The sequence below is a fragment of the Carcharhinus amblyrhynchos genome, chromosome 3, assembly GCF_965287045.1.
Source record: "Carcharhinus amblyrhynchos chromosome 3, sCarAmb.v2.hapA, whole genome shotgun sequence".
NCBI lineage: Eukaryota > Metazoa > Chordata > Chondrichthyes > Carcharhiniformes > Carcharhinidae > Carcharhinus > Carcharhinus amblyrhynchos.
The window spans coordinates 55,497,869-55,522,911 of NC_137326.1; the positions used below are offsets into that span (position 1 = coordinate 55,497,869).

The 25,043-nt window shown below is 46.7% G+C and overlaps 1 protein-coding gene across 2 annotated transcripts; it reads right to left on the reverse strand.

The window, feature by feature from the left end:
• Positions 1–2,154: 2,154 nt before the first annotated feature.
• LOC145341383 (caveolin-1-like) lies at positions 2,155–18,835 on the reverse strand. Of its 2 annotated transcripts, XM_080186324.1 has the most exons (3): positions 18,713–18,835; positions 18,466–18,582; positions 2,155–2,719 (listed from the first exon to the last, which is right to left on the reverse strand). In XM_080186324.1, exons 2-3 carry the CDS (start codon positions 18,577–18,579, stop codon positions 2,378–2,380), a joined length of 456 nt encoding a protein of 151 aa, XP_080042450.1. In that variant the 5' UTR covers positions 18,580–18,582; positions 18,713–18,835; the 3' UTR covers positions 2,155–2,377. The 2 variants fall into 2 exon arrangements, with proteins under 2 accessions (XP_080042450.1, XP_080042449.1); XM_080186323.1 differs by having other exon boundaries at positions 18,466–18,834.
• Between the last annotated feature and the right edge of the window lie 6,208 nt (positions 18,836–25,043).

Consider the following 25,043-nt stretch of genomic DNA (forward strand, 5'->3'; position numbering starts at 1 on the left):
TCAAACTGGCAGTGCCACCCTGATGCCTGGGCAATGCCAGTCTGGCACATGAGAAATGCCCAGCAGGTGGTGCCAGGGAGTGGGGCTAATTGGGAGAGGGGCCAGTGGGAAGAAGGGCCAATGGAGGAAAGGATAATGGGAGGGTAGCCGGCAGGGGTGGACCAGTGGGGGCAGTGCTAATATGGGAGTGGCCAGTGGGGGGCGGGGGCATGGGCAAGGGGGGAGGGGGCCCACTGCCACTCTATAGTGATTGGTGAGGGTGGGGGTGGACCTGTAATTGGTCTGGGCAGGGGGGTCGGCGGGGGCTGTACCTTGAGTTGTGGGCCCCTGCGAATGCGGCGTGGTGAAGAGCTGTTTCAGGCTGCCAGACAACTCTCTCTTTGTCTATGAGACTTCTGCTACTGCTAATGTGGGGTATAGATCAGAGACTTATACATGTGCATCAACTCCCTCCGCAGGTTTTTGGGTGTGTTAAGCCCCATCCTCAGGCTTCTGCAGTGAACAACAGAGCTCACTCAGAATTTTGCAGGCAGAATGGTTATGAGAGGGCCTAAAAACATGCCCAAAAGATGGACCTGACACTCTCCCAGTTTCAAGTCCACCCAGCACTTAGACAAAAAATGGTAAAATGCCATCCTTCATCTCCGCCTACACTATCAAAAAGGAGATAGCATCTCTGCTGCTGACTCAGAAGCTCTTTGTTCTAGTCCTACCCCAGGAGTTGATGGCCAAGAAAGGTGTGTTTATAATTCATCCGAACATGTTGAGCAGCAACCCCCAAATCCTTCCAACATACACCAGTGGCAGAGTTGAGGAGGAACTTCTTCTCTCAGAGGGTAGTGAATCTCTGGAATTCTCTGCCCATTGAAGTGGTGGAGGCTACCTCATTGCATCTGTTTAAGTCACAGGTAGATAGATTTCTGATCAATAAGGGAATTAAGGGTTATGGGGAACAGGCGGGTAAGTGGAACTGATCCACTTCAGATCAGCCATGATCTTATTGAATGGCGGGGCAGGCTCAAGGGGCTAGATGGCCTACTCCTGCTCCTATTTCTTATGTTCTTATGTTAAGAGTGGGGTCGATTAGCCATGTGATGGGGAGAAAGTTGGAATCGCTACCATCACTGTCCATAATACCATATTACAACATGCATGTAAAAGGTGTATGTTGCCACATCAACTCTGAGTGAACTATAATGCACAACCATCACACTATCAAATCCTTTAATCATCTTAAGTGCTTCAATCAGGTCTGCCCTTAATCTTTCATACTCAAGACTAATTTATACAGCCTATCCTCATAGGTTAACCCTTTCAGACTTGGTCTCATTCAGAATGAACCTGGGATTGGCCAGTCTCTATAGCTCAGTAATCTAGCAGGATACACAATGAACACAGGCTAACAATAAGGATGAGATGTGTCCCTCCCTTAAGGGAGAAAGTTTGCATGGCATATTGGGCAGAAAATCAACTGGTGTGGATTTCTCTGGGTTTTAAAGCTCTTCAACATGTTGATGCATTTCCACAAATGTCAAGACGCTCGGCTGACAGAGACAAGTTCAATTACCAGCAAATCATATTTTTAAAATTCTCCAAGTGTGGAATAAACATGCCCCAATGATAACACATAATGGAGATGCTGTTGGACAGTAGTGGACACTGAGATAAAGACTGAAAATATTGGGAGGAGTGGCCAAAAACTCAGCTGTAGGTAGCTGAGGGAGGAGGGGGTGTGGGGGGGAGGGAGGGGAGGGGGAATCAATGAGAGCCAGACAGATTGAAAGAAGAATTTGAGATGTTGGGGCTCAGGTAGCTGAAGGGACAGCTCTGAATAACGGTATGAACAGAGCAGGAAATTCAGAGTAGGCCAGGGTCAGATGGATGGAGTAATGGAGGCTGGAGGTGACAGATTTTGCTCTCAGTAGCAGATCGGTTAAGGCAGGGGAGACAGGCAACATTTCAGAGATGGGAGTAGGCGTTCAGTGTGATAGATTGGAAGTTGACTCGGGGTTGATTCTGGTCCAGCCTCTGAGAGTGAGTAGCTGTGAAGGGGATGGAAATACTTCAAAAGGAACTGGTAATAAAGTTGGAATAAAGATACATAAACACTTTGTGGTAATCTTTGTGGTAAATAGACACACCAGACAAGAAAGATTCAAATAGCTCTGGGTAGATCAGTAATATTTGTCTCTGAATTCTTAGACTTTTTAAAACTTCACAATGATCAATAGTGAACAATGGTGATATAAAGTTATAATCATATCAACAGTAGAAATGAATTACAATTTGAAGAGAAACAGTTCTGAATGTAATATGGCAATTTAGCAGACAAGCCTTCTGTAAGGATACATGCGTTGATAGAAGACAAAGTAAAAAGCTAAACTTCCTTATATAAAGTGACACGAATGTTGCTGAATATTTTGCCCAGGGCTTCGTAAAAGGGGTCACAGAAGGTGTGAATACAGATGGAGTATATCCTACTGAAGCAGTGCATTTCAATCAGACAACTCTTGATGCAGGGAAAAATGGTCCAGATGTGGCAGAAGGAGAGGCAGGCAAAATAGAGACCCCAGAGGATGGACAGGGGGACACCTAAGATAGCAGACATTATTCTGTAGCACCAGTACTTGGACACAGTGAAGGTTGTGAGGCTGGCTTTCCACACACCATCCAGGCTGTGGCTCCCCTCAGGTTCCGCAATCACATCTTCAAAGTTTATCTGTGGAAACAACCAAAAGCATCCTTTCAGACTCCACAAGTGTCAATCACAGAGCTTCTCTTCAACTTCTTACTCCGAAACTGGTTTAAAACGTACAGCATGCATCCAGACAGTTACACAGTTCAGGTTTGTTAATGTCAGTCGCAATGTTCAGGTTAAGAGAAACAGGTGGTGGATATAAATTGTCCTGAAGCACTTATGAGTAGGGAATGGCTGGGATACTGGGCTGAGTGAGGGGGAGAGTTGCAAGAATGAAAAAGTCAATCAATTCTCTCTCAAGTTTCAACTTCACAAATAGCTTGGTTCCTGTGAACAGGGAACACACAAGGTTAGCTTGTTTATTTTCTGAAGTACTTTGATGAGTTTTGGTGATAATTATGATCTAGAATGTTAATTGAGGGATTTGGAAAACTTACCCTTATTTTTGTTACTAGTTAAAAGTGGAAATCTTCCTGTGAAATTGGAGAGCTGGTATTAATGCCCTGCCAATTAAATCATTTAAAATTTTGGAAGGGGTAGATATTGGAAATGAAGAGAAACTATGGGCTTGGTCTCACTCGTCCCAAAATCGGAAAATCCCGCCTGAGGTCAACAGACTTTTCCATGGTCCGCCCCTCACCCACTCCGATTCCCATGAGGGGCAGGACAGTAAAATTAAATCCTATATCCCCCAGTAGGAAAATCCAGAACAAAGGACATCACCTTTTTTTAAGATAGCACCAGAATGTCTAGGAGTGAAATCAGGAAGAACTTCTTCCCACAAAGGAAATCTGGAAAAGTCTCTCCAAGAGATTTTGGTTGTTGGGGGTGACTTAGGAATTCTGAAGACTGAGATAGATAGATTTTTGTCAGCAAGAGTATTGAGGGCTGCTGAACCAAGATGAGTGAATGTGGGTGAGGTCCCTGAGAGGCCGAGTGACCTTCTCATGTTCCTATGTCTCTGAATTACTGGAATCTATGGATGTGAATAATATTGGACAGTATTTAGCAGGTCTCAAAGTTTCCTGTCCTGCCACTTGAAGAGTTAACAGGGAGCTCATTCCCATCAATGCTGGCTGACCCTCAGACATTTAATGCTTTAAGACAAGACTTCCGTCCTTCACTCAGGAATATGTCCCATCACAATCAGATTGGAAGGCAGCTCTGTAGTCTCACCAGCGCCACTGGGAGTGGTGGCCAGTACTGGGACTACAACCAGTGCCAGCGAAGAGCAGGCATCGGACACGATGGGCCTGATTTTACCATTTTCATTCTAAGTACTGAATCTGGGTTTAATTCAGATCCAACTTAGAAATCTGCTTTCAGGCACCCCCATACGCACTCAGCCTGAGAAAAAAATTGAGGGTCCCATTCAGACTGCGGACAGGGCTTAGCATGCCCGAAATGATTGGGGCTCTGATCTGCGTGTGCAGTTGGAAAAAAATTTGAAAAAGCGCGCCCATGTCAGATCACTCCTGGGCCGTAGAAAGTAGAGAAAGTGGCTTGGGAGCGACAAGCAGGAGCGATGGTCCCCCCTTTTCCACTCGCCCCTCCTACCCAGGCCAATCGTAAACACTGCCTCTTTCCCTCCCCACCGATCACCTGCAGAGTGGCAGTGGACCCCCCCTGACCCCCTCATTCCCACCAGAGATCCATCTGTTTCCCCCGCCATCAGCGAGCGATCAGGCCTCCCCCTCCACCAGAGATACATCTTACCCGCCTCCCTCCTCTCCCTCCCTCCGTGAACAATCTGGCCTCACTCCCCCCACCGACAGAATGGTCTGGCCTCACTCAACCTCCCCCTCCCCTCAGAGAATGTTGTGGCCCCACTCACCCCCCAAGAGAACAATCTGGCCTCATTTCCCCCCCCACCCTCCTAGAGAATGGTCTGACCTCACTCAGCCCCCTCTCCTCAGAGAATGATCTGGCCTCACTCCAAACCACCCTCCCCGCCCCCCACCCACCCCGGTCAGAGAACGGTCTGGCCTGAAACAGACTTTTATTCAGCAGGTTCATTTTGGTGCGATTCTGGATCGACGAACACAGTGGAAAGGAGGGAAATGCTGATAAAGTTGGGTGGGCAGTTCATTAATTCAGCTTAAATGCATGCAAATACATTTAAATCGCCGTTGTTCTCATTTTGGACATGAATCGATCGCCGTCATTCCTAGGTTTCGGTAAAGTGGCCATCTGCGCGGACGCGTGCGTGGATCGCGTTAATGGCCTCACACCCGACTTTATCACGTTTTCGTGCCCGAAAGCGGTGCGATGCAATGGTAAAATTGGGCCCGATGTCTGCGGTGGAGGGAGGGTTCTTTCAGCAGGATGCATTCTCCCCAGTGGTTGAAATGTGGGCCATTAAATGCACATTGGAAACATGAGCTGCGAATTCAGTCTACTATAGGAACAGAGGAATAGGCCATTCAGTCCATCGAGCTTGATCCACCATTTAATACAATCATAGTTGATCAGACACTTCAATGCCTTTGAGCCACATTATTCCCACAACTCTTTACGTTATAGTTAATCGGAAATCTATCGATCTCTGCTTTAAACATATACAATGATTGAGACTCCACCGTCGTCTGGGTAGAGAATTCCAAAGATTCACAGCTCCTTGTGTAAAGAAATTTCTCTTCCGTCCTTATTTTGAAATTCTGCCCTGGTTCTAGACTCCCTTACCAAGGGAAACATCTCCCCTGTCTATTTCTATATGTATTTTGAAGGTTTCAATGAGATCATCTCTCATTCTTTGAAATTCTAGAGAATACAGGCCCAGTTTGTTCAATCTCTCTTCTTAAGACAGTCCTGCCAATTCAAGAACAAGTCTGGTAAACATTTGTTACATTCCCTCAATGGCAATAATATCCTTTCTGAAGTATGGGGACCAAGACTGCAGCAAGTGCTCCAGGTGTGGTCTAACCAAGCTCCTATACAATTGCAGCAAGGCCTCACTGCTCCTGAAATCAAATCCTCCCATGATAAAGACTAACATTCCATTAACGGTGGCACAGTGGTTAGCGCTACTGCCTCACAACGCCAGGAACCCAGGTTCGATTCCTGGCTTGGGTCACTGTCCGTGTTGAGTTTGTATGTTCACCCCATGTCTGTGTGGGTTTCCTCCGGGTGCTGCAGTTTCCTCTCAAAGTCCAAAGATGTGCAGTTTAGGTTGATTGGCCATGCTAAAGTGTCACTTACTGTCAGGGAGATTTGCTAGGGTAAATGCAAAGGATTAAGGGGATAAGGCCTGGGTGAGATTGTGGTTGGTGCAGAATCGATGGGCCAAATGGCCTCCTTCTGCACTGTCGGGATGCTGTGAAACTTATGGACAAGGACACTCAGATCCCTTTGTACATCGACCCTTCCTAATTTCTTACCATTTAGGAAATACTCTGCACAGCTGTTCCTTCTGCCTGAATGGATTACCTTACATTTTTCCACATTGGGAATGATCGCACCACCTTACCACACGTGATCAGTGTGACGAGCTGGGAAGATAATGAGAGAGGCCAAAAATCCGATTCACGCCCGCGCAAATCAGATTGCCAGCTTCCCAGCCTGTTTTTACCAGTGAGAACATCTTCGTGCCCTGTTCATTAGCATCAGAGTACCTGGATCCCCGTCCTGACTGCTTCCCCCTCCTGGATGCCTCCCACCTCACCGGCGAGACATCATGTTGGTGAGAATCACTACTGATCTCCAGTATCGGAGACGAGGTACCATGACCATACCAGGGGCATCAGAGCCCATTGAAGCCCCCAGGTGGTCAGCGGCATGGCTGGGTAGTGCCCATTGGGTAAGTGCCTACCTGGCAGTGCCATTTTGGCTCCTTGGCAGTGGGGGTGGGTGTGGGACTGCAATGGGGAGCTATGCACAAGGTGAGGGTGAGGCAGGATATTTGCGGTGGGGAGAGGTCATGCAGAGGAGCATGTTGGGAATTCATCAGAAGTGCCCTGACGTCTGTGCCAGTGACCTGTGATGGTATAGGGGTGACATGCTGTGTGGGGGTCCAATGTCCATGGGGATTAGTGGGAGGATGTCTCCCAGTTCACTGGCAGATTGGGGTGCCCTGCAGAATGGTGCCCAAGCATTCTGAAGCTAGCTTCACCTGCACGTGCAGGCTGGTCCAAAGTGCCTGGAAGATTGCAGTGCAGAGCTCACTGAAAAGACTGACGTGGAGGACTCCCGTTTTCCTTGCTCGTAAGATACCTAGAAATCTTAGGCAAAATTCTGTCTATTATATTCCATCTGCCATGTTCTTGCCCACTCAATAAGTCAAAATCCTCCTGCAGCCACTTTACATCTTCCTTACAAAACATATTTCTGCCTAGCTCTGCATCATCCATGAACTTGCAAATATAATATTTGGTTCCCACTTCCAATTCATTGATATATATTGTGAACAGCTGGGGCCCAGGAACTGGACTTCGCAGTACTCCACTAGCCACAGCCTGCCAATGTGAGAATGACTCTTACTCAATGTATTCTGCCTGTTAGCCAACAGTTTGTAACAGTATGTTGCCTCCTACCCCATGTGCTTTTATTTTGCTAATTAACCTCTGTGGAAGACTTTATCAAAAACCTTCTGAAAGTCCAAATATACTATGTCCGTTGACTCTCCTTTATCAATTTTGTTAGTAATGTCTTCAAAGAATTCTAATAGACTTGCCAAACATAATTTCCCATTTGTAAATCCATGCTGACTACACCGAACCAGATCATAATTGTCCATTTATCATACCCTTTATAATAGATTCCAACATTTTCCCTACCACTGACGTAAGGCTAACAGGTCTGTAGTTCCCTGTTTTCTCTCTCCTTCCCTTAAATAGTGGGGTGACATTTACTACCTTTAAATCTGCAGGAATCATTCTGCAATCTATAGAATTTTGGAAGATGATCACCAATTCATTCATTATCTCTACAGAAACCTCTTGCAACATTCTGGCAAGAATAATATCAGCTCCCAGGACTTGTCAACTTTCAGTCCCATTAATTTCTCTAATACAACCTTCTTATTTATAGTAATTTCTTTCAACTCCACATTCTCCCTCGTCCTTTAGATCTCTACACCTGGGAGATTTCTTGCTTCATCCTTGATGAAAACAAACACCAAGTAATCAGTTAGCTTCTCTGCCATTTCTCTAGTCCCCATTCTAACTTCTCCTGATCGCGCTTGTAATGGACCACATTTGTCTAAGCAAAGCACTCTCTTTTATATACAAAGAACAAAGAAAATTACAGCTCAGGAACAGGCCCTTCATCCCTCCAAGCCTGCACCGACCAGGCTACCAACTTAACTAAAATCCCCTACCCTTCCAGGGACCATATCCCTCTATCCCCATCTCATTCATGTACTTGTCAAGACACCCCTTAAAAGTCACTTGTGCACCCGCTTCCACTACCTCCCCAGGCAATGAGTTTCAGGCACCCACCACTGTCTGTGTAAAAAATCTGCCTCGCACATCTCTTAAACCTTGCCCCTCGCACCTTAAACCTATAGAACGTTGTACCTATAAAAGCTTTGAATGGGTTTTGCAAGATTGCATTAATAATTATGAGCTCCTTGGCTTTCCTTTGCTATATTGTAATGCTGCAGCTTAGCTTGTTTCTGTTTAAATAGCAGGGAGATGCTTCACAAAGCCACAACTTGCTGCAGTAACTGTGACTGGCTCCTCACTCTGATACATGAATGGTTACAGTTAAGTCACTGATGGTGATTAGCTGATGGGTACCTTGGACTTTTCTCATTCTATATTGTATGTTCTGCATTTATCTACTGTCTGCTACATCAAGCATCTCTCCATTTTATTAGCTGATGCATGACTAAATCTGTCGCCTACTTCAAATAACAAAGAGTTGCATTTCTGTAGGCCTTTGATGAATTCATGTCATCCCAATCCCAAAATACTTTACAGCCAATTAAATACTTCTTGAAGTACAGTCACTGTTGTGATATAAGGAAGCACAGTAAGGTATCACAGACAGCAATGAGCTAAACGATCAGTTAAGCAGATTTTGTGATGTCGCATGGAGGTCCTGTGTCACAGTGGGAGCATGCCTATCACTGGACTAGAAGCTCCACGTGCAAGGCCAACACCAGAACTTGTTGGCCACTGAAAAGAGCATTCATCAAGTGGTCCAACCGTCTGAAAATCAGCTCAAGAATCCTTCCACCAATGATTCCCCAAAGGGAAGGTGATGTATGTGTGAAGATACACTTAAAAGAAGTGATGTGGCTGTGAGATAAACGTTGCCCAGGATTTCAGAGTAATATTCCTTTGCACTTTCTCAAATAGCGCTGTGAATCTTTCTCATCCTCCTGTGAGGGCAGACATGGTCCTGGTTTAGCAGTTCATCCAAAGGGCAGCACCTGTGACAGCACAGCACTCCTCAGCACTGTATTGGAGTGTCAGGTTAAACTATGTACTCAGGTTTGTTAGAGGAGGTTTGAACACACATCTTTCGCACTTAGATATGAAAGTATAATCAGCTATCAACTTGAAGTATCAATTACTTGCTTCTGAAGATACATGTAGTTTGAAGTTTCTAATCTTTTAAAACCAGTTTCATATTAACCCAATTGTGTCTCTCTGGCATTCTTGAACTATGGTTCATAACCCTTGGCATCTTGTCTTTCAATGCATCCCTCTTTATATGTCAATGATGGAAGTGCTGATACTGGCTTCTCTTAAAATCATTTTGAGCCCTATCTATTGTTTTATAGTGTAGCAAATAGGGCCCTTCTCCCAGATTTGTCCCCTCCAACATTCCATGGACATTTCTTTTAAAAAAACATTTTTTTCATTGTTGAATTGGCAAGAATGGTTTTAAAATGTTGAAATTGAACACAATCCTGGTGCTGTGGACCTGAAACACCGACAGGACAATAAAATGTAAACTAACTCGTGATTTGCCTCCTACCCTCACTACAACAACACACCCCCATCACCTACAGCCACACTCAGCCCTCCCCCCTCCCCCCTGTCACTCCCACACTCAGCTGCACCCCCTCTCCCCTGTCACTCCCACACTCAGCCCCACCCCCTCTCCCCTGTCACTCCCACACTCAGCTGCATCCCCCTTCCCCCGCCCCTGTCTCGCCCACACTCAGCCCCACCCCTCTCCCCTGTCACTCCCACACTCAGCTGCACCCCCCTCCCCGCCCCGTCTCTCCCACACTCAGCTGCACCTCCTCTCCCCCTCTCCCCCATCACTCCCACACTCAGCTGCACCATTGCAGGGAAGTGGCTAGTGGATAAAGAGGCGGGGGGGGGGAGAGAGAGAGAGAGAGAGAGAGAGAGACGGACAGGAAGTTTCACTATTTCATTCAATATACATGCCCTATTATTCACTTTCGATGGTTCAAAGCAAATTGCTGCACACCACATCTCAAAGGCTTAACCCCAGATAGTGGAGGAGAGAGTAAGGAGGAGAAATAAAGATAGCTGCTCTCAAAATTCACTAGGTGACCATTCGAACATTCAGACATGAAGTATTATGTGATTTATTACCTGTGGTGATATCTTCCTGGAGAGACCGAGTATTAGGGTTAAGCTAAAAGTGCCCAAGTTATCAGTAGAATCTCAAATTAGTAAATTTGTACCCTTTATGCCCAATTTTATTTATTAATTCTGAACTTATAGGCATCAATGGTTCTGGCTGTATCATACTTGGTATGGCTCCTAATCTGCCCAAGACCACAAGGAACTACAAAAAGTTATGAATGTAGCCCAACCCATCCATTGACTCTGTCTACACTTCCCACTACCTCGGCAAAGCAGCCAGCATAATTAAGGACCCCTTGCAGATTGGACATTCTCTCTTCCACCTTCTTCCATCGGGATAAAGCTCCAAAAGCCTGAGGTCACGTACTAACCGACTCAAGGACAGCTTCTTCCCTGCTGCCATCAGACTTTTGAATGGGCCTATCCTGCATTAAGTTGATCTTTCTCTACACTATATTCTGCAGTCTCTCCTTTCCTTCTCTATGGACGGTATGCTTTGTCTGTATATTGCACAAGAAACAATACTTTTCACTGTATGCTAATACCTGTGACAATAATAAATCAAATCAAATCAAATCAAAAGCAAGACCAGCAGTATTACCCTCTTGAGCTGCACAGTCTGTGTGGTGAAAGTACTCTGATAGTGAACTGGGAAGGCAGTTCCAGAATTTTGACCCAGCGACAGTAAAGGAGCGGTGTTATTATGTTAGATTGGATGTGCCTTAGGTGCGGAACTTGCTGGTGGTAACGTCTCCAAGCACCCACTGCTCTTGCCTTTCTAAGTGTTGGAGGCTGTGTTTGGGAAATGCACTGGGCAAGTTATACTATACCGTTGCTGGTGTTCAGCGACCCTAGTGCGGTTCTATACTATAGAACGGGGAAGACAACATCATGGCATCAGCAATGAGACCCCCAAGAGAAGTGTCTATGGGCAGGGTAGTGGTACCTGTCAGTTGTGATAGAACTACAGATGGTCCAAAGTGAATTCATATTTAAAACATACTGAGCAAGCTTTGAAATTAAAACCGTGTCCAAAGCACAATCTTAAATTGAAACTAGGTCCGCTCTTTTCGAAGATTAAGGGTGGGATTTTCCCAAAAAACCAAATATCCTGGCCCAGATTAATGGAACTTTCCAGGGTGCTCGCCTGCTTTGATTCCCGTGGCGTACATGACAGTAACATTTGTCTCTATAATGTTGATGAAAAGGTCGACAAGCCAACGATTCTGGAGAAGGTGACTGTTGCCTTGTATCAATCTCCAAATGCTCTCAATTGTGTGCACTGTTTGATGTGGTACAGTTTGGACATTAGCTCCCCAATGAATGAAGGAAAGGTGGAAGATTTCCTTCCCTACAGGCAGGAAGGAATCAGTTGTGCTTTTGTGACATTCCAACAATTTTATAGTCACTTCTTCTGATAATTCTTTTACTTCCAGAATATAAAAGGAGAATGACTGCATTGTAAGCATGTAGCTTAATGTTTGTTGCTTGTTGCTAGGCTACCCAAACATTGGTGAAAGTGCTGAGCCTCAGCTTGAGAAACAGTAGTTTTCAGGTGTCAGGTTGCAGCGCAGAGGCTCAGACGGGCCCTGACAGCTGGGCTGGCATGTCCCCTCAGCACTCCGCTCTGCCATTGGGCACTGCAGCGCGTGTGAGTGCAATGTTCCACTGAGAGCAAGAAAAACCCAACCACCCGGCTGCCAGCTGCCAGGCACTCACACTGTGGCACTGATTGCCCCATCCACCTCTTCACCAGCCTAAAAAACGTCCCCAACTCAACAAGGGTGAGGAACTGGAATTCAGACTGTGCCCTAGATGTATTTTTGTCCTTCTTGACATAAGAAGTTGTTCGGATTTGGCACAGCGGTTATGTTACAGGATCAGTGACTCCTGAAAACCTAGAACTGTTAATCTAGTAAAACATGAGTTCAAATCCACACCCGCACATTCCCTACCTTTTCAACAGGTCCTGCAGTTTAAACAATGCCCTCGGCATTGAACCTATTCCCCTCCCCGCTCAGAACCTAAAATTCCTCAGGAGCTTAGACCCATTCCCCACCCTCCCTGTGCAAGAGCTTCCTCCCCTCAAACCTACACAGGGGCTAATCCCCCTTTCCAACCCGCACAAAGGTTAATCCCCCTCCCCAACCTGCACAGGGGCTAATCCCCCTCCCCAACCTGTACAAGAGCTAATCCCCCTCCCCAAGTCACACAGAGTTAATCCCCCTCCCCAACTTGCTCAGGGGCTAATCCCCCTCCCCAACTTGCACAGAGGCTAATTCCCCTCCCCAACATGCACAGGGGCTAATCCCCCACCCCAACCTGCACAGGAGCTATTCCCCCTCCCCAAGTTGCACAGGGGTTAATCCTCCTCCCCAGTTTGCACAAGGCTTAATCCCCCTTCCCAACTCACACAGGGTCTTATCCCCCTCCCCAATCTGCACAGGGACTAATCCCCTCCCCAACTTGCATAAAGACTAACTCCTTCCCCAGCCTGCACAGGAGTTAGTCCCCCTCCCCAACCTGCACAGGGACTAATCCCCCTCTCCAGCCTGCACAGAGACTAATGCCCCCCAACCTGCACAGAGATTAACCCCCTCCCCAACCTGTACAGAGACTAAACCTACCTTCCCAACTCCCCAACAAAGACTAACCCCCACCCCAACCTGCACAGGAGCTAATCCCCCTCCCCAACCTGCACAGGGGTTAATCCCCCTCCCCAACAGGCACAGGGGCTAATTCCCATCCCCAACACACACAGGGGCTAATCCCCCTCCCCAATGCGCACAGAGACCAACCCCCCAACCTGCACAGAGACTAACACCCTCCCCAACCTGCATAGGGGCTAATTCTCCTCCCTAACCCAAACAGAAAACTCCCTCAACCTGCACAGAAACTAACCCTCCCCAACCCACACAGAGACTAACTCCCTCCCCAACTTGGACAGGAGCTAATCCCCTCCCAAGCTGCACAGAGGCTAATCCTCATTCCCAACCATACAGGGGCTAATCTCCCATCTCCACATGGCAGATACTTCTACTTTGGAGCTCATGACCCCAAATCCACAAATCCTATAACTTGGGAAACCCTTAAGCAAGACATTCAGATGCATCATCGCCTTCTCAGGGCAATAAGCGTTGGCTTTGCCAGTAATGTCCACACTGGGGAAAACATTTAAAAAAAATAAGATTTTGAAGAGGTACAAGCAGCTGTTCATATCTCTCTGAAATGATAATGGAATCACAGAATCAGACAGCAGAAAAGAAGCCTTTTGATTTCTGGTGGCTGCTGGCCCTTTAAAGGAGCTACCATTTAGTATCAATCTTCCTGCTCTTCTTTCCTATAACCCTGCAAATTTTCTATCCAATTCCCAGATTAAATCCATGTCCATCACCCTTTCAGGCAATGAATTCCAGATCAGCCTGATGTGTGAGGCCGGACCGTGAGCGCACCAGGCTGAATAAAAGATGGATTCTGGTATCATCTGCTTCTATTGATGCTTGCTGGACAGGGGAAGGTTGTGAAAGCCCCAGCCAGTGTTTATCTGCCTCCTGTCCAGCCCTGGGCCAGCAGACCAGAGCACCAGAATTTGGCATATATGGAGTTAATGTGGGAGTGAGGACTGAGACTACCCACAAAGTGATGTTAGAGAACACATGACCCGTATCTAAGAGTCAGCGTGGAGTTGGACAGAGTCTGTGTCTAAGCACAGTACCTTTATGTACCTGTGTATATAGTTTCCAGTACTTACTGTTGAACAACCTAAGGCCACAAAAACCTTAAGACCTACTGAACCACACTGAACATTTTATAATATGGTGGCAGCGAATGGAAATGGGGTAGTAGTAATAAAATAATAAATCAGATAAACTAGGAGAATTTTTAAATATGTTGGCTAAAGACTAGAGGGGAGGTATGGCATTAAGGTCTGGCACATAAAGAGTTATTAGAATAATAGAATCCTTACAATGCAGAAGGAGACCATTCAGCCCATTGAGCCTGCACTGACAACAATCCCATTCAGACCTTATCCCCATAAATCGATGTTTTTACCCTGCTAATCCCTCTGACACTAAGGGACAGTTTAGCTGGCCAACTAACCGAACCCACACATCTTTGTGGGACTGAATACAATATCGGCCACACAGTGATTTAACAGAACACATTACCCACACCTAGGGATCAACTAGTGTGTGTGCATAAACCAGCATGGAGACAGCCTCTAGCTTGCATCTTTACTGTGTATAGTTTCTAATATTCATAAATACTTACTGTTGAGCTACCTAAGTCTATGAATACCTAAATAGGCCTTACTGTACTAGGTCCAGCGCCTTACTACACAGACCCACTTGGTTTATACAACTCAGCACCAAACTATGCGGCACCTTAATCCAATGAATTTACAACTTGGATCAAAACTATGTTTATTGGGACTGCTCAAACATTTCATTGCAGCCCAGGATTGGAGCAACATTTGGGTAAAGAGAGAGTGCAATCCCTAAGGTTCTCATTGTGTGGATATAATAAATGGGGTTAGTTTTAACTCCCAATGAGTTTCACAGAGGCAGGGTAGAATTGAATTGAGATTTTGGGAGGGTGGGGAGGAGTTGGGCAGGGGGTGAGGGGAGAGAGGCTGTTCAGTGCAAATGGCACTTATTAATTTACATTGATAGTCCAAAATATTTACAATTCACAGCTTCACCTGCACACTGTCATTCTGATGCCTGTGTGAAATGGATAGAAAGTAGCAGCTAGCCAGCAGGAGGGAGTGAAGGTATAGGCAGGAAGAGGCAACTAGTGTGCACCAAAAGGAGTGGGGAGGGTGGGTGGGGGGAGCACCGGGTATGTGAAGTCGCAGCTTTCCTTGTGGGATACAGAAGATGGAATTCTACTCATCCCGGTTCCACCAAAGAAAGGTTTTACACTTGGCTTTTCAGGGCCTCTTCTGTTCACAGATCAGCTGCAGACCTGTTTCAGCTTGTAGAGGAACAGGGGTAGGCCATTCAGCCCATCAGACTACTCTGTCACTCAGAATGTGGATGATCTGTATCACTAACCAGCTTTGGTTGTGGGCAAACTACTGTTGGGTCGTTTCAAGTCTAGATGATCTTTCATCTTTGATGAACAGTCATCTAGACTCGAAACGTTGGCTGTAAACTCTGATCCGCCCGGAGAACCTGACTGGTTAAAATGGGCAGCGGCAGGAAGTGTTGAGAGCGGGTTAAGTAACTCCCACCTGGGCATCCATGTGCCCAGAATCCACCCAGGCAGCTACAGTTCTTAAAGTGTTTGTAAACAGATAAAGGAGAGATAGTGACACAAATCACATCAATGAGTCAACCACATGTCACAGAATTGTCAAAATGGCAGAAGGCAATTGTGCCTCTCTGAAAACACAGAGTAAAAGCAGCTGGCAACACTCAGCTCACCAGGCAGAGAAACAACTGGGTATTGCCAGTTGTCCTTCCTCAGGACTCATATTTCTGCTTTGCCAAACAAGAAAGGACTTCTATTCTTTTTGTGGGATGTGGGTATCACGGCAAGGCCAGCGTTTGTTACCCAAACCTAGTTGCCCTTGAACTGAATGTCTTGCAGATGGCAGTTAAGGATCAACCACATTGCTACGGGTCTGGAGTCATACGTAGGCTGGACGAGGTAAGGATGGCAGATTTCCTTCTCGAAAGGACATTAGTGAGCCAGATACATTTCTACGACAATTGTCACAGTCACTGTTACTGTGACTAACTTTCAATTCCAGATTTTATGAATTGGATTTAAATTCCACTGGCTGCCGTGATGGAGTTGAGCCCAGTCCCCCAGAGCAGTTGACTAGGTTCTGGATTACCCCACTGTCTGCCCGTGTTGAGCAGTGCTTCACCAGTCTGAGCTTCTTTATTGATTACTCAATGTTACATTATTGTGTTCAGACCAGTTACACTCACACCAGTCACAGGGACTCGAAACATTAACTCCATTTCTCTCTCCACAGATTCTGTCAGACCTGCTGAGTTTTTCCAACACTTTTTATTTTTATTTCAGTTGCATTAATGATCATTTCCAAACAGTGGATGAAACCAATTCATGAAACACACATCCAGGTTCTGAGTCACTAGTTAAAAATCAAAGTGGAGAATGTGGACATTCTCCATTTTGATTTTGTGGGTGGCGCAGTGGCACAGTGGCCAGCACTGCCACCTCACAGTGCCAGGGATCTGGGTGCAATTCCGGCCTAGTGTCACTGTCTGTGTGGAGTCTACACATTCTCTCTGTATCTGTGAGGGTTTCCTCCAGGTGGTCCAGTTTCCTCCCACAGTCCGAAAGATGTGGGGGTTAGATTCATTGGCCATGCTAAATTAACTGTGGTATCAGGGGGATTAGTGGGATAAATGTGAGGGGTTACGAGAAAAGGGCCTGTGTGGGACAGTGGTTGGTGCTAGATGGGCTGAACGGCCGCCTTCTGTACTGTAGGGGTTCTATGATTCAACAGGTGGGCGAGACATCATTCCAACTCTTTTGATTCAACCAATTAAACTAAATCAAATAACCTGAAGAATAAAATAAAAGGGACAGCCCCTTAAAGGGACACTGACTAAAACTAAAGCAAATTACAAGTGAAACTTAAAACATCAAACCAAAATGTGATTAAAAGGGTCCATAATGCACCTTAGTCTTTGCAATGCCCAATGAGCATGGAAGGCCTTGATGGTGCTCATGGACAGTGCATGCTCCCTCTCCAGAGACCCCCAGCCATGAATATAGCAGTGGTAGGAGGGCAGACAGTCAGGTCAGAAAACCCTCTTGGTTGCCCGCTGCCTGGACCTGTTGATGGTGAGTTTGGCCAGACTATATTCCAACCTGTATCTTCCAGTTCATCCTTAAGATGCTCAATTCCTAAAGTCAGGAATTCAGTTGACCCTTTGTCCTATTATCGATCCCGCTCCAATTTATCATTGTTTAGCTGTTTGAAATCTCAATCCTCATGTGGTTTTTTTACACAGTGGTCTGTACACTGACACACATCAATAGGAGTGGGACACTACAGCTAGGTTGAGTCAGCGGGTAGCTGATTCACACCCCTACTCTAGGCACTTCTAGACAAAACTTAGTCTGACATTTGGGGCAGCATGGTGGCATGGTACTTAGCACTGCTGCCTCACAGCGCCAGGGACCCTAGTTCGATTCCCAGCTTGGATCACTGTCTGTATGGAGTCTACACATTCTCTATGTGTCTGCGTGGGTTTTCTCCGGGTGCTCCAGTTTCCTTTCACAGTCCAAAGATGGTAGGTGGATTGACCATGCTAAATTGCCCCTTAGTGTCAGGAGGACTAGCTAAGGTAAGTTATGGGGATAGGACCTGGGTGGGACTGTGATCGATGCAGATTCAATGAGCTGAATGGCCTCTTTGTGCATTGTAGGGATTCTATGATTCTATATCACTGTAGTGCTGGAGAGAGGTCTGCACTGTCAACAGTGCCTATGTTTGAATGAGATTTTAAACTGCTCTTGGAGGTGAGTGTAAAATATTCCACAGCTCTACTGCAAAGAGGTTTAGGGGATCTCTCTCTGGTGTCTTGGGCAATAGTTATCGTTTAGTTGGCATTACTGAAACAGATAATCTGGTCGTTACTTCTGTCTGTGGGAGCTTGCTGTGCGCATCTTGGCTGCTGACTTCAACAATGACTACATTTTTTTAAAGCATTCCATTGGCTGTGAAAGTCTTTGAGATATCCTATATCAACGTGGGCTTCTTTGAAAGTGGTGGCTTTTGTTCTGAAGACATATTCTCTGAGGTATATCAAAAAGAAATGTTTCACTCGGTCTATAGATTGAGGGCAATTTGTTAATTTGTAGGACATTCAGTAAACTGCAGTCCATACCAAATGCTTTTTGTAAGTACAGTAAGACCAATTCAAACCAGAAGCTGGTACATTCGGAATGAAACGCACAGCTGGTTAAATATAGAGCAGTTGTCAACACCTCAAGCTGAGGATATTTAAAGCAGAGCATGCTTAAAGTGGATTAAAAAAGCGATGAGAGAGAGGGGAAAACAGATCTATTCACCCAACTGTGCAGTGCGGATTTTCGTTTTGTATTTTTAAAAGAATCCAGACTAAACTTCCAAGACACGCATGTGTTTTAAGTTAAATTCTAGTGCAGGGTGAATGTCAAACTTGCACACTAGGGTTGAGTGCACAAAGATTTCCTGTTAATCAAGTATCCCAGCACATGCATGTTACAGAACAAAAAGAGAAGTTCTACCTTCACCACATCCTCGTTGATCTTTTTGGGATCTCGGTTGACCAAATCGATTTCTTTGGTGATCCCTTTGATGAACTTCTTTTGGTCGGTGGTTGGGGGAAGAGGTTCAGTCATGGCCTGCGAAAATAAAAGTTTTACTGCAACTCAAATGGGTCATGCGTTCCACCGCACCCTGTCAAAGTGACGGCAAATCTCATGTATTTGTGGGAAACAGGGAGGGTGGGGAGCAGATTGTGTGAGAGAATACCCAGGCTCTTCTCAACTCCCCAAATGTAGCCCCACCCTGGAAATCAGTCTGACATGGCAGGAGGCTCCTCTCAAACCAGTGGGAGCTCAGAGGGAGAGAGGATCCGTAGCCTCAGGCTGCACCAGCCCCTGGCATTCCTTACATAGAGAGAGAGGCATCCAGTCCCCTCACACCAATATAGCACATTCCCTCTTGTTACTTTATTAATAACACTGGTGTCCAAAGCCAGTGCAGCAGCCAGATATTATTCTGATACCTGTCCTGTCCAGAATGGAAAAAGCAATGAGAAAACAGGAGGCAAACTATCTCAGTAAATGTGTTGGATATGGGCGTCAGATGTCGGGTTGGAAGTGGGGTGTTGTCTTTCACAAAAGTCAAGGCTAGTCTGTTTGTGTTGAGTTTCACATTCCCCATCTGCCCCTGATAACCTTTGATTCCCTTATTCCCTTGCCCGACAAGAATCTATCTAACTCTACCTTAAAGAGTTCAGTGATCCTGCCTCCATCACCCTCTGAGGCAGAGTCCCAAAGTTACACAACACTCAGAGAAAAGAAAATCTCCTCACCTCTTTCCTATAAGGGGGATCCTAATTTTAAAACAGTGTCGCCTTAGTTCTTGTCTCACCCATAAGAGGAAACTTCCTTTAACATCTAACTTGTCCATACCATTCAGATCTTATATACTTCATCAAGTCATCCCTCATCCTTCTAAACTCCAGTGGAAACAAGCCCAGCTATTCCAGCATTTCCTTACAACACAATCTGCTCATTGCAGGTATCAATCTGGTAAACTTCCTCGGAATCATTTATATCCAAAACTGCATACAGGATTTGCGTTACGGTCTCACAAATGCTCTATAAAACTGAAGCATAGTATCCTTGCATTTATGTTCAATTCGTCTCATAATAAAGGATAGCATTCCATTCACCTTCTTGATTATATGCTATACCTGAATATTAACTCGTGACTCATGCACTAGAACACCTAGATCCCTCTACAACTGACATTCTGCAGTCATTCTCCATTGAAGTAATTTTCTGCTTTTTTATTCTTCCTGCCAAAGTGAACAACTTTACACTTCATACTCTATCAACCAGATTTTTGCCCACTCTTTTTTTTATCCGTTCGTGGGACACAGGTGTCACTGCCAGGCCAGCATTTATTGCCCATCCCTGGTTGCCCTTGAGAAGTGGTGGTGAGCTGCCTTCTTGAATCTCTACAATCTATGTGCTGTCTGTTAACCCACAATGCTGATAGGGAGGGAATTCCAAGATTTTGACTCAGTGACAGTGAAGTATCAATGATATATTTCCACATTATATGGAGAAGCTTGATAGACTGGGACGTTTTTCTCTGGAGCATAGAAGGCTGAGGGGTGATCGTATAAAGGTCTATAAAATAATGAGGGGCACAGATCGGCTAGACATTCAATATCTTTTCCCAAAGGTAGGGGAGTCTAAAACTAGAGGACATAAGTTTAAGGTGAGAGGGGAGAGAGGCAGAAGTGTCCAGAGGGGCCATTTTTTTCACACAAAGGGTGATGAATGTCTGGAACAAGATGCCAGAGATAATAGTAGAGGCAGGTACAATTTTGTCTTTTAAAAAGCATTTGGACAGTTACATGGGTAAGATGGGTATATTGGGATATGGGCCAAATGTGGGCAATTGGAATTAGCTTATAGGTTTAAAAAAAAGGGCGGCATGGACGAGTTGGGCTGACGGACCTGTTTCCATGCTGTAAAACTCAATAACTCGATGACGAAGTCAGGATGGTCAGTGTATTGGAGAGGGACTGGTAGGTGGTGATGCTGACATGTATCTGCTGCCTTTGTTCCTCTAAATGGAAGTGGTCATGGGTTTGGAAGGTGCGGTCTAAGGATCTTTGGTGAATTGCTCTACTGCTTCTTGTAGATAACATACATTGCTGCGACGAAGGGTCAGCATCCTCAGATTCCCCAACACAACCCCGTCCCCAAACTCCCCACCACAACCCCATCCCCAAACTCCCCACCACAACCCCGTCCCCAAACTCCCCACCACAACCCCATCCCCAAACTCCCCACCACAACCCCATCCCCAAACTCCCCATCACAACCCCATCCCCAAACTCCCCACCACAACCCTGTCCCCAAACTCCCCACCACAACCCCATCCCCAAACTCCCCACCACAACCCCGTCCCCAAACTCCCCACCACAACCCCATCCCCAAACTCCCCACCACAACCCCGTCCCCAAACTCCCCACCACAACCCCGTCCCCAAACTCCCCACCACAACCCCATCCCCAAACTCCCCACCACAACCCCGTCCCCAAACTCCCCACCACAACCCCGTCCCCAAACTCCCCACCACAACCCCATCCCCAAACTCCCCACCACAACCCCGTCCCCAAACTCCCCATCACAACCCCGTCCCCAAACTCCCCACCACAACCCCATCCCCAAACTCCCCACCACAACCCCATCCCCAAACTCCCCACCACAACCCTGTCCCCAAACTCCCCACCACAACCCCGCCCCCAAACTCCCCACCACAACCCCATCCCCAAACTCCCCACCACAACCCCGTCCCCAAACTCCCCACCACAACCCCTTCCCCAAACTCCCCACCACAACCCCGTCCCCAAACTCCCCACCACAACCCCGCCCCCAAACTCCCCACCACAACCCCATCCCCAAACTCCCCACCACAACCCCATCCCCAAACTCCCCATCACAACCCCATCCCCAAACTCCCCACCACAACCCCATCCCCAAACTCCCCATCACAACCCCATCCCCAAACTCCCCAACACAACCCCATCCCCAAACTCCCCACCACAACCCCATCCCCAAACTCCCCACCACAACCCCGTCCCCAAACTCCCCATCACAACCCCATCCCCAAACTCCCCACCACAACCCCATCCCCAAACTCCCCACCACAACCCCGCCCCCAAACTCCCCACCACAACCCCATCCCCAAACTCCCCACCACAACCCCATCCCCAAACTCCCCATCACAACCCCATCCCCAAACTCCCCACCACAACCCCATCCCCAAACTCCCCATCACAACCCCATCCCCAAACTCCCCATCACAACCCCGTCCCCAAACTCCCCACCACAACCCCGCCCCCAAACTCCCCACCACAACCCCATCCCCAAACTCCCCACCACAACCCCATCCCCAAACTCCCCACCACAACCCCATCCCCAAACTCCCCACCACAACCCCATCCCCAAACTCCCCACCACAACCCCATCCCCAAACTCCCCACCACAACCCCATCCCCAAACTCCCCACCACAACCCCATCCCCAAACTCCCCACCACAACCCCATCCCCAAACTCCCCACCACAACCCCATCCCCAAACTCCCCACCACAACCCCATCCCCAAACTCCCCACCACAACCCCATCCCCAAACTCCCCACCACAACCCCATCCCCAAACTCCCCACCACAACCCCATCCCCAAACTCACCACCACAACCCCATCCCCAAACTCCCCACCACAACCCCATCCCCAAACTCCCCACCACAACCCCATCCCCAAACTCCCCATCACAACCCCATCCCCAAACTCACCACCACAACCCCATCCCCAAACTCCCCACCACAACCCCATCCCCAAACTCCCCATCACAACCCCATCCCCAAACTCCCCACCACAACCCCATCCCCAAACTCCCCACCACAACCCTGTCCCCAAACTCCCCCACTTCCATCCCTGCCCTGAACTTCCTCACTTACCAAACTCCAAACTTGCTCTCAGCTGCCTTGCTGTACTCCATTTGCTCAGGCTGCTCTAAATCATCTGAATTTATTGAAAACTGAACTGGGATTATTGGAAGCAGATTTACCCAGTTAGCTAATTTACAAGAACAAAAGATGCAAAGAATTGTCGCTGCTGGAACCTGTAACAAAAACAGCGGATCTTGGAAATCTCATGAAGTCTGACAGCGTCTGTAAGGAGAGAAACAGAGTTCACATTTCAAGGCCTTCCGACTCTTCATCAAAACTGAAGTGAGGGAGAATGCGTTAAGATTTTTAAGTGTCGCTATGAGAGATTTCAACAAAATGTTCAACACTAAGAACAAAAGACAAATGGTCTGGTGTGAGAATGGAGATGGGGTGGCATGATGGGGGACTGCATTGAGACAATATGTACATGGGATACTTTAAAAAAGGAATTAAGATGGAGGAGAAAGGTCACAGTCTAAAGTTGTTGAACTCAATGTTGAGTTTTAAGGGGTGTAACATTCCCAATTGGAAGATGAGATGCTGCTCTTCCAGTTTGTGTTGGGCTTCACTAGGGGCATTGCAGCAGGCCAAGGACAGACGTGTGGGCACCAGAGCAAAGTGCTGAGTTAAAATGGCAAGCAACAGGAAGGTTGGGGTCATTCTTGCAGACTGAGCAATGGTGTTCCACAAAGCGATCACCAAGCCTGCATTTAATCTTCCCAGTGTAGAGAAGATTGGGAACAGCAAATACAATAAGTCAAGTTGAACGAAGTGGAAATGAAGCAACGCTTAACCTGAATGGATTGTTTAGGGCCTTGAACAGAGAGGAGGGAGGAGGTATAGAGGTAGGTGTTGTACCTTCTGCAATTGCAAGGGAAGGTGCCATGGGAAGGAGATGGAGAGTTGGGCATGATGGAGGAGGATGTCATGGAGCAACTGATTCCTACGGGATACTGAGGGCTGTGAGGGAGTGTGAGGGTGGGGGGGGATGTGTTTAATGGTGGCATCACACTAGGGTTGGCAGAAATGGCGAAGAATGAACCTTTGAATGTGGAGGCTGATGGGGTGAAAAGTGAGGACAAGAGGGCCTTTTCATGGTTCTGGGAGGGAGGGGAAGGGGTGAGGACACTGCGGGAAATGGGTTGAACCCATTCAGTACCCTGTGGGAGAAAAGCTCGGTTAAGGGAAAAAGCAGACAGTCAGAAGCATCATTTTTAAAGGTGATATCATCAGAACAGAGAGGCAAAGAGTCTTTACAGGGTGTGAGGAGCTGTGGTCAAGGTAGCTGTGGGAGTCAATTGGCATGTAATAAGTATTAGTGGTCAGTCTATCACTAGAAATGGAGACAGAGAGGTCAAGGAAGGGAAGTGATGGACCATCTGAAGGTGAAGGGAGCAGCGGCGAGATAGTTGGAAACAAAATCAATACATTTTTCAAGGTCTAGACTGAAGCAGCACAAGTAATTGACGTAACGGGAAAAGAGTCATGGGAGAGGACCTGAGTAATACTACAACAAGGAGTCTTCCACATAACCCATAAAAGGACAGACATAACTGGACTCAGGAGGATGCAGAAAAGATTCACAAGAATGGTTTGGGGAATGGGAAGCTTCACTTACATTGATAGCTTGCAGAAATTGAGATTGTTTTCTTTGGAGAAGGTGAGGATATTTAATAGAGATGTTTAAAATCATGAGGGATCTGGACAGAGACACTGTTCCCTTTGTTGAAAGTGTGGATAACCGGAGGACATTGATTTCCATCAATTGATAAAAGAAGCAAGAGCAACATGAGGGAAAATATTTTTACACAGCAACTGACTAGGATCTGGAGTGCGCTGCCTGAGAGAGTGGGAAAGCAGATTCAACTGAGGCCTTCAAAAGAGACTAGAATATTTACCTCAATTCAGGGTGATCGAGAGAAGGCGGGTGAATGGAATGAGCTGATTTGTTCTTGCACAAAGCCAGCATTGATACAGCAGGCAGAATGGTCTCTTTCTGTGCTACAACCATTGTAAGCACAGTTGAAGAAATGTTCCCTGAAGTCTCTATTTGGACAAAACCTTCTAGTAGAAGCTCTCCTCCTCCTTGAACCTCTGTGAGCAGCTTGCCCTCTGCTCCAGCTCCCCCTACAATTGTAGTCCCTATGATGGAGTGAACTCTGAGGGTGTTCAATAACAACCAATATCTTCTCAACACCCAGCATCATTTCTGCAAATCTTTACCACCATCCTTCAACTCCTCCAATAACCCAGACCTCCCACAAACACGGCAAGGGCCAGCAAGAAAATAAAAAGTAGCCAAACTGAAGTTAGCGAGATCAATTTAAACAGTAAAATACGCAAAACAAGGCTGACACTGGGACCTGACACAAGAACAGAGGGCAATGGAAAACTTAACAGGTCTGCCAGCATCTATGAGGAGAGAAACAGAGTTAAAGGACTCGAAATGTTAATTCTGCTTCTCTCCTAATAGATGCAGAGTTTTTCTGGAATTCTCTGTGCTGGTGGGGAGGTAGAAGGGTGGATTATGTGTTCTCTGTGGTTGTTTAAGAGAGGCCATTAGCCCATTCATTCAATTGGCAAGTTCCAATATGGCAGGTTGTGTGC

Excerpts from the sequence above, each read along its gene's own strand:
- LOC145341383 (XM_080186324.1), bottom strand. The coding sequence starts at position 18,579 with ATGACTGAACCTCTTCCCCCAACCACCGACCAAAAGAAGTTCATCAAA. Across the intron at positions 2,720-18,465 it reads TCAACGAGGATGTGGTGAAG|ATAAACTTTGAAGATGTGAT; the intron begins GTAGAACTTCTC and ends TTGTTTCCACAG.